This window comes from Bombus vosnesenskii, unplaced genomic scaffold, assembly GCF_011952255.1.
Source record: "Bombus vosnesenskii isolate JDL3184/JDL3185 unplaced genomic scaffold, Bvos_JDL3184-5_v1.1 scf7180000013265, whole genome shotgun sequence".
Classification (NCBI taxonomy): Eukaryota; Metazoa; Arthropoda; class Insecta; order Hymenoptera; family Apidae; genus Bombus; species Bombus vosnesenskii.
This window is the reverse complement of record NW_022882925.1, coordinates 319,614-330,267: the sequence shown is the minus strand read 5'-3', so window position 1 is coordinate 330,267 and position 10,654 is coordinate 319,614. Positions and strand designations below refer to the sequence as shown.

Sequence of the window (10,654 nt, the reverse complement as noted above, 5' to 3'; positions counted from 1 at the left end):
TTTAATGCACAAGTCGTGGTAATCACAATCTTCAATGGAAAATTGTTTTTAACTAATAATTGTAAAATAAAATTGAAAAATTGTAACGAAACTTTTTAATATTTTAAATTAATCTAATTACATGATATACATACATAAAGAAAACACCAAATAGTCCTATTTAAGTTCACAACAAAAATATTATAACATTTTTAAAACAAAATTATATTTACATGTAATGTATTAATATCTGTTTAATAATGTTAGAATTTATCACTTTCATTCATTTAGATTTGATCTCCAATTTAAAATATAACAAACATAATTTTATGTATTTACACCATTTTCTTATAATATTTAGTCGATATACAAAATAATGCGAAAATATTTTTCTCCTAAAGGTATCAATAAACGGAACACAATTTGGAGATATTTAGGTGTAATTTTTGTGTATAGACTTCCTTCACAAGTAGATCATTTTTAGATCATATTATTTACAACTACAGACAAGCTCCGCCACTGATGAGACCAGGTTTTGTATCAGTAGGTACTTGTTTCTGGAAACAATCATCCAAAAATTGAGCCATTGATAAGTAGAGGTGACCTTTCACTCCTGCTAATGTATGACCCACGTCTGGATACACCTGGAAACAAACAATTAATATTGTAAAAAGCAAGATGATCTAAAGTTATGTATTCATCGCGTAGAATGGTCGTATGCGTTTGTTAACATCTAAAAATGTCTACCTGTTGTCGGAAAAGTATGTCTTTTTTTGCAAGGTAATGCGTAAGTGCCATGGATTGTTGAAATTGGACGTTATCATCTGCAGTGCCATGCACTAAATAAAACATTTTATTTCGTAAATTTTCCACTTTCTCATACACATCTGACTCGGCGTATCCTTTATAATTTGCTATAACATCTGGTAAACCCATGTATCTTTCAGCATATGCTGAATCTGTTTAAATATAAAAATTAAGTTTCTTAATTAATACGAATAATTTAATATAAATTTAAGAAAATAATAAGAATTCAAAAATATTGAACTCAAGTAGTGTACCATGAAGTTTCCATGAAACAATAGGTGCTACACTTATACCACATTCAAAGACATCTTGCCCAGGATGCGCCAGCGCAAGGGCAGCTACAAAACCTCCATAACTCCAACCCCAAACAGCCACTCGTTGCTTATCCACGAAATGCAATGAATCCCGCAAATATCTAAAAATTTTGGATAACTTGATTAAATATTAATTTTATTTATACTAGCATTCGGTAATCTAACGTTTTTTCTGAAAAAGTTTTTCTTACTCGGTCACTTCAAGTTGATCAGCAACTTCTACAGAGCCGAGTCTATAGTACACTTCGTGAAGAAACTTATAGCCTTGGCCTCCGCTACCTCTCCCGTCAATTTGTGCAACAATCATATTTTTTCTACTAGCCAAATAAGTATTCCAATCAATTTTAAACGTTTCTGTTACTAGCTGTGAACCTGGTGCACCATACCTAAAAATAAAAATATTTCTGATCTCATATGCTTTCTTCCTAAAATAATGTTAGAGTTTAATATTGAAGAATATGCTTACACTTGTACAATTAATGGATATCTGGTGATTTCATCTTCTCTTAGTCCTGGTGGTAAATGCAATTTTACTTGTGCATTATATCCACCACTTATTTGAACAGGAAATGTTTTTATTTGTGGGAGTGCAAGTTTAGCAACTCGTTCCTAAAACAAATCTTCAATTTTATATGTGTTTTCACTATTTTATACTTCAAGTATAAAAGTATAAAAATTATTACAACTTACACGTAATAATGTATTATTCTGTAAGACATAGATAAGACGTGGCATAGGAAAATTAGTTTTATATAAAGTAACAGTGGGTATACCAGGCCCATAACATTCCAAAACAAAATAATCAGTTCCAACTAGTGGGAAAATAGCATTGTGATATTGACAAGGTTGATCGGTAAATTCTGAAAATAAAAAAAATATTATAATATTGTAATTATATAAGTCAATCATTAATTCTTCCTTAAAAGGCGCATATACGTGTATACTTACCTGGCGTAATGGATGCTTTCGCTTTCTGTTTCTTTGTAACATTTTCCTTTGGCTGTCCAACATATTTATCTTGTATACTTTCTGTTTGTGTTTCATAATGATCATGTATGTAATTATTGTCAGACCAAGCACTATGATGACCAGATGAAGCTGTTCTATGTTTATTTCGATTTCCTTCTGATGTTGCTGTACAAGTAACACAAACAGCAGGATGTAGAGACGAACCCACGTGTGGTAACAATGAACTCACATAATAAAGATGCCTCTGTCCTGGTCTCATAGGTGGAATACCTATAAAGTATCTATATAGAGGAAGTAAATTAGATTCAAAGAAAAATATTGTTTGGATATAGTAATGATCAATCAATGTTTAATAAACAATAGAATTTGTTACTTACATGGTATTATTAGGCTGATCCCATGCTACTATTTGTGTAACTTCAAATTTTCCATGAGTAAGTGGAACGACTAATTTTTGGGCAACATTTACCCAAACAATATGTTTGAAATAACCAGTTGGACCATCTTTTATTGGGCTTATAGCAATGTAACTACTGCCATTTGCTGAAAAAATAGGTGCCTCTGGAGGAGTATCTACCCAACCACGACCTTCAGCTGCTATCTTTTGAATTTCCTACATGAAGTGATAGAAGTAGATTTATAAATGAAATAATTATTTGATAAATAAAATGACAATAACTGGAATAACTGCAGTGTACCTGACAATGCCACGATGGGCTCTTGCAAATAGTCACAACAGAAAGATTTTGTGCACGGGTCAACCATGTTATGCAGACTTCCGTTGAAGAAATCCAAGAAGCCGTTGTAAAGTAATGTTCTCTGTTAATGGATATAAATATTGATAATATCTATAGCTAATATTGTGTATAATAATATTTCATAATTAATTTAATTTACTGAGTGTTCGATTAAAGCAATTTGCATGATATTTAACAGCAATTAAATCTATAAGAATGCAACTTAATATATTACTACGATTAGCTGATTATATCTATGCAAAATAGTAAAACTTAACTATTTTAATGATAATAAAACACATATGAATTTAATGACCTAAATTTCCCTGTTGTTTATATTCTTTTAATTATAAAAAGGAAGCTATGTTATATTTTTCAAGATAGCAGAAAGAAATGAAAGCGAATGAAAAAAAATGTCTATAATGCACACTAAAATAATTCGTGAACTAAAATTGCTAAGCTCAATTAAATAATCATTTATGTGCTAAAACTCAAAATATTTTCTACATATATCACATTAGCGGGATTAAAATGAGATGATTTCTAAGATTAACTCTATGAAAATTAATTCTTCAAGAACTTTCCAAATATTTAAATTATTAATTATAATAGGCACACAAAAAAACACTTACAAATGTATATAAATACTATATGATAAATGTGTAAAAAATCCATATATGCATAAAAGTATATGAATAAAATAATAATTTAAAAATGTTTACATGTTCAACAAAATTTTATGAATTATGTCTTGGTACAAAATGATGTAAATTCTGTTAACGCTCGTTTATCAAAATTATTTTAAAATTAAATGCATAATATTTTTAATGCTTTTTAGTTTAACTAAAAGAAAACGCATCAATGCTAATATTTTACAAAATGGTACAAAAAACATTTGTTTGTCGTAGAAATCGTGAAATTTGCTACACAAATATTAGATCAAAAACATTTTACTTTAAGAAATAAAGCAAAGATTTTCCTACTCAAGTTTATTTTAAACTAAAAGGTATTCTTAAAAGCCAGCTCATTTTAAACCAAGAAACTACTCCTCATGTATATCTTAAAGTATCTTGCCGAAAGAATATGCTTCCTTTTTTGAAGTACCTTGGGAGTGTCACCACAGAAACATCTAAATGTTTCTTGTAAAAAACAACAAAGTGCAATCTCTATTCAAGACATTTTGAATTTTGTTCATTCTTTTTTTTTTTTTTTTTTTTTGTTAAGACGAATAATTACACCTAATGAGGAAAAATTAATAAGAGAAAATTTGTTCAAGCACTTCATACTCCAAACTTTGTAAGTAAACTCACACATGCTCGATGATAGGTGGCGGTTTCACTACCTTCGTATGAATGTTTTTTGGATCTGCCAAGTCTGCTACATAGAGTCGTACCATAGGATTTGGTGTTCCTGGCTATACAATCATGTATAAAATATTTCAATCATATTAGAATATTTTACTTTGCGGTAAATTGATATCATGGAAAAACAAAATTATAATAATTAATCCAAAACAATAAATGAAAATAAAATTACCTTAGGATAACGCAAAGATCGTATATGAGGATACAAAGCTTTGTATCCTTCCCCAAACCAAGATATATGCATTTCGTCAACAAGTGAATCATTGAAGGAGGCATACAGCATCATATGGCCATCTGATGACATCCAAATTGCTTCTGCACGATGTAAAATCTCTTCTACAAACATATGTATAAATATTTATGCATATAAAATAATTTACCGAACATTCTTCTCAAAAATATAAATTAAATTACCTTCATATAGCCAGTCAGGCAATCCATTTGACAAAATACCAGGAACTGCTGTATCAGTAACACGATATCCTGTATTACTCTTAGGGCTTGTTATATAATAAATATCATAATCTTGAACCATAACTAAACCATGGTCACGTGGAGTCCATTGTGCCAACAAGAGGTAAGGGTGGATATCCTTCTCAGGATGTGGAGTCAATGGTATAATTTCTCTGTAACAATAAAGTGACTAATGTCTAATGTTAATTAATAAACATTACTAATTAAAAGTTCCAATAAAATCCCAATTCTTTAAGTAATTTTCAATTGACAAAATGATTTTTATATTTGTGTAGATATTTAGACACGAATTAATTTTTATTTCTGTAGTAAAGAGAATATTAAAGTCGAAATTTTAGCACTATATATTACATAATATATCGAATTGAGTTTGAATAAAATTTACGTTTATTTAATAATTGAAGAATTTAAAAGAATATATACAACTGGAACTTTATTGTATTTTCGCAAGATTCTTGATTATTCTAAATTAAAATTATCATCTAAGTCATATTTACTAACCCTGTATTTACGTCATAAATTTTATATTGTGCTAAATACGAGTATCGGAACAGTTTCTTCACATTGTACGCAAGGAGTAAATAATTACGATCCGGTGACAATGAGAACTTGGCGGGATTCAGTCTCCTCTGTATGCAAAATACCTCTTAATGTTCTGTTTTGCTAGAAAGCCTAAGTGTAAATATACAAATATTTTCTAACAAACACAATTTCTTCGTCTATATATAGAAAAATTATATACGTACCTGTTAAGTTTAATACTTTGTTTTATATTACACTATCTTATCAAATTAAAAACACATAAAATTAATTGAAATATTTAAGTAACTTAAACTTACAAAAGTCTCATTGGACATTAAACTGCGGGAAGTGATGTTTTTTGGGGAAACGTGTAATAGCGAAATTCCACCCCATACATCTCGATAGCAAATGTGCTGCCCGCTTACCCATGATCCATTGAAGAAGAGAGGTGTTAATTCTCCAGAGAGTACCTACAAAATATTTATTTTATATTAACATAATTTTTTAACTATTTGTTTATTATTAATTATTACATAACACTCTTTTTATTAATACCATAATTAGGAGAGTATTCGTTTGAATTTGCTAAAAAATCGAATCGAATTAAATTTGCTAAAGAGTCAAATTTTTTATTTAATCATTGATCTAAGAAGTATTTTATTGAAAGAATATTTTCAAAATACAGACGAAGCCATTTAAATCTGAAGTCAAAGCTTTTTCTTTCCGATTGTTAAATTTTGAAATTAAATTCAAATGTAAGTATGAAATAAATGACGATGGATTACGTCTACTAATTGAAGAGGTTTTTGAAATAAATTGCTTAATCTTCATATCAAATGTTAAACATCATCAAAAATCTAATGATTTGTAGTATTATGGATGTAGAACAAGGTGCTAGAGAATATTTTATGCTTGTTTAAAGAATATTCATGAATATTAAGAAACAGCATATGAAATAGCAATAAAGAGACTCATTAATAAGAAAGAATGAATAAAATTGATTAATAGTATCGCATTAATAATATTAATAGAGGATAAAAAAGATAAATCCTTTGTTCTATGTTTACAGGGAATTGATGCTTTCAATTAAAATTGATACTTTTAAGATGACGATAAAGAGATAATTTTAAAGCTAGAATATTAGAGTCAAAAGTACAAATGTTTACCTCAGAAAGTCTTATTCTAGCACCTCGTACCCTGGGACCCTCATCTGGCGGTGTTAATAAGGCAACCGATGTCACAATTAAAGTCAGGACCGCAACGATCACAAGAAGAGCTATCAAAATGCCACGCCAATTCCTTTGATTTGGATTCGCTGATACAAGCTCCTATCACAAAGGTACTCACTAACGCCAATGCCAAATAATCGTATAATACTATGTACATAGAAAAGTTTATTAACCAATTTATTTAAAATATAAGATAATAAAAAATCCTTAAAAAATATCGAAGATAAAAGTATTACATTGTTCCATTCGATTTAGAAAATTACGAAAAAAATAGCGATTTTATAGCAAGCAAAGTAAATAAATTTCTGCGATACATGACAAATTGTAATATAATAAATTTATTAAAATATAAATTATATATAAATATCTTTGCAATAGTAATAAATTGCTATATAATATATGTATGTATGTAACTACTGAAGAAAGTAATTGTATAATTAATTAATTGATTAATGTAATTAATTTTAGACTATGTGTATCAGTAGGTCAATGTTAACTTTTTACAGGCATTTATAGGGAAGGTAATTATTGATTTTGGAACTTAAGAGTGACTGTTTTTAAATCCTCATTTTTATATAAAAACAAAACTACAGAATGTCATACATTAATGTATTGTTCATTGTGTTGCCAGCGTCATGCTATGAAGCAATTATATTTAATAAAATTATCAAGCTTATTAAAAATATACGTAATTGATATTAAATTGCATTAAATAATAATTTTTATTTCGAAAGCAAGTTCTTAAACATACAATTTAGAAAAAATATTTTTAAAAAACAAGAAAGACAGAGAGAGAGAGAGAGAGAGTTAAAATAGTATTGATAATAAAACAAAAGTTGAATAAAGAGGATTGGATGAAATAATAAAAATTACATATTTGATTAAAATCTTTTTATCTAGTTGTAAAAAATATATCGATCATTACAAACATCGTATTACGATTCATAAGAAACATACAGTAATTCCTACTTGTCTATCCATCGCGGTATCTAATAGCAGTATAAAAATAGTAATTCATTTTTAGATGTAAATGAAATGAAAGAGCTCAAAAAATGTTGGATAAAAATAGTACTAGTAGCTAAAATAATAATTTATTCATTTATGTTCCAAAAAATTATTTTTTTTTAATAAGTATTATGATATTTTTCTCAATATACAGCTTTTAAAAAGAAATAGAACATTCAATTTCTTTGATTACAATTATTATATATTTCCGTCACGACTCTCACTTAATCTCGAGACACTAATATATAACTAATACTAATATGTAGATAATATGTAATAAATATCTGCCAGTAATTTGTTATAATTAAAGATCTTAAATATAACAATTTCTCTCTTGTTATAAATGAATTGTTAGCAATTTATATTCATCTTACTCTAATATATCACTTCTATACGAAGTCGTCAAGAAGGAATAATTTCTTCAAATAAAATGTTGGATGCATACAGTATAATTAAAAGATATAACAGTACGAATACATTTATAATAAAAAACCGACATACTTAAGCTACAGTTTTTATAAAAAGAAAATTTCAAAATTACGATCAATAGATTCTTGCTCTAATTTTCAATATAGCGCTAGTAAAACATATCTCTTCGCGTAAGGCATAAAAAGTATTCTTCTATTAAAATTTTTTATCTAAATGTTCGAGACACATTTATTAACATTAAAGAGGAAAAAAACGTGCATTATAAAAAACGTATATCTCTCAAAAAGCTTCATATATAAGTATTACCATTTTAAAGAAATGATTAATGTTTAAGAAAACCATCCAACATGAGGACAAACTTCCATCCTTCAAACACTTTTTATGTCATATAATTATAATAGTATATCTCATTCTAGCAAAGCATTTACACGCAAAGTTTACCAACATCAAGGAGCTTCATAATTTCCACGTCCTCTTAAAACAAAGTGGATGAAAGGAAAACCGAAAATTTCACAGGAAACGCAAGTAAATCGATTTAATTACCTCGTCGTCGTAAATGTTATCGTGATCTGCCATCGGAGAAGGAAATCGATATCCTGATGCTTCTGTTGAATTAAGAAGGCAAACAACAGAAGATCGTGTTAAAGTTTATCCCCTACAAAGCTACGATAAACGCTGTAGTGTAGTCCTTTGGGCAACGTGATACATACAGATACACACACTGACATATATGTAAAACAAAAGAAACACAACAATGGAAGAAACGAGGGAAAACGAAGAACGAAGGTAAATACAGTATATGCGTAACAATCCTGCAGCACGTTGCAACCCGCTGACTTCCACCTTCCACCTTGCACCGTGCAAAATGTTCGGTACTGAATTACTGATATGGAGATTGTCCCCGTTGATGCTGGAAGAACGAAGCCTGCGCGTTATTGATGCTGCGCGCTTCTATCCTTTTCTTTTTTCATTCCTCTATTTTTAAATTAATTTTTGGCGTGAATGGGATCATCGGGTTTCTGTCATTAATAATTACCAGTTCCATCAAAGATATTGCATTCTACGAATGCTCAATTAAAATCTCTTGGATTTATTTCATCTAAATTTGATATTAACAAAGTGACATAAATCAATGTATTTTGATATAGCCATTTTTAAGAATGAAAATAATTCTATTGAATATACTTAAGTTAACAATGTTTGTTTTGTCACATTTTATATTTGGGTATTATGTTAATTTAAGTTATCAGCATAAACTTGATCTGGTTTGATCTACTTTGAAAGTATGAAGGTGAATATTTTAAAATACTAGTTTTTGTGATGGCACATGATATATTTTTTAATGTATTTTCAAAAATAATAGATACTAAATTATTAAAAATTTCGAATTATAATTGTAAGTGACGATAATAAATATAAATTTTTAACCAATACGAAATCTTCTAGTTTGCAATAAATTTGAAACAACCCTTTTCATTTTCATTTCGTGCATGACATAAATATGAAACGTTTCAAAAACGAATTAGGAACAAACTTGCATGATGAAATATTGTTGTGCGTTGTGCCGTGCTTTCGTAAACGTATACGTACGTATAAGTATATGTTTCATTTTAATAGAGATTAAGTAAAACTATATATTACACGTATTAATTACAAATATTATTGATTTGTAAGTAACATGAGATTTAATATTTGGTTTTGTTTTGTTATAAAATTTACAAATAAAATTTATATGAAAGTATACAATTATGCAGTTTAAAAAATTACAATGTTCTAATACCTTCAAATTACTACAATTTATAGCAGATTATTAAAAATTATTTCGTAAAACAAATTTTTTCTTGGTGTTAAATGTTTATATAAATACGATTTTCTATATTTAATTCTATGAATTGCCACTGCTTACTTATTTATTGTTTTAAAAAATTATTGAATATGTAAAGGAACATTTAAAGCGTAGTAAATAATTTTTATTCAAATTTATTAAGTACATTTGATAACAAACGTGATATATAATAATTAATGAAATATGTTCAAAATAAAAAACATACAGGGATACATACATACATATATATAGCTCCCTTTATGTTAACAAACATTAGTTATTATAAATTCTTATTAATATTCATGAGATTATATTAATAATACAAGATTTGTATGATTAAAAAAGATATTAATTAAAATGTAAAATGAGTTACTAGCAATTTATTAAAGTGAATGAAGAAAACGTTCGTACAAATTAGACGAAAATATACAATGAAATTATTTCTGTATAAAGAGTAAAGACAAATACAATTAAGCGCGTCATACTACTAACCTCCATATACGTAAAATAATCTTTCGGTTTTTCTTCATAAAAAAGGTATCTCTTTGAGTACCACAAGTGGATATATATAAGTTTAGTGGTAAGTTACAGACCTTTTATATGCGACCCAGTATATTCATGGACACAGATCAATATCTCCTGCGTTTGCGTGTAAGTTAAGAGAAACATTTATGAAAAAGCGCGAATTATTTAAACAGAAATTATCTAAATTTATTACACGTTCACTGAATAATATTAAAAATTAAAACAGGTTCGGATTCACGTTGCATATAAACACGTATGTAAATTAGGCTATAAGTACCCTTTACACATTAGGTAAACAAAGCTACTGTCAAGTACGCGATGACTGATTGACTATAGACCGGGATGATCTTCACTCCCCATCGCTTAACATTATTTATGAAAGAAAACTAGAAATTATAGTAACGTTGCTAAATAATCTGTGATCGAATGAAAATAGAAGAAACTTCCTCTCTGGTTATTAAACGTACCTACAGCT

At 28.1% G+C, this 10,654-nt stretch overlaps 1 protein-coding gene across 7 annotated transcripts; it reads right to left on the bottom strand.

The window, feature by feature from the left end:
• Positions 1–401: 401 nt before the first annotated feature.
• LOC117242991 (dipeptidyl aminopeptidase-like protein 6) lies at positions 402–10,168 on the bottom strand. 7 transcript variants are annotated; one of them, XM_033510081.1, is made up of 17 exons: positions 8,373–8,735; positions 8,136–8,301; positions 6,333–6,494; positions 5,484–5,636; positions 5,146–5,273; positions 4,585–4,796; positions 4,343–4,506; positions 4,117–4,220; positions 2,768–2,888; positions 2,447–2,682; positions 2,049–2,350; positions 1,791–1,960; positions 1,567–1,709; positions 1,292–1,486; positions 1,041–1,201; positions 727–938; positions 402–623 (listed from the first exon to the last, which is right to left on the bottom strand). In XM_033510081.1, exons 2-17 carry the CDS (start codon positions 8,169–8,171, stop codon positions 480–482), a joined length of 2,643 nt encoding a protein of 880 aa, XP_033365972.1. In that variant the 5' UTR covers positions 8,172–8,301; positions 8,373–8,735; the 3' UTR covers positions 402–479. The 7 variants fall into 7 exon arrangements, with proteins under 7 accessions (XP_033365972.1, XP_033365977.1, XP_033365980.1 ...); XM_033510086.1 differs by having other exon boundaries at positions 6,333–6,491; positions 8,373–8,734; XM_033510089.1 differs by lacking the exons at positions 8,136–8,301; positions 8,373–8,735 and adding an exon at positions 10,147–10,168 and having other exon boundaries at positions 6,333–6,491.
• Between the last annotated feature and the right edge of the window lie 486 nt (positions 10,169–10,654).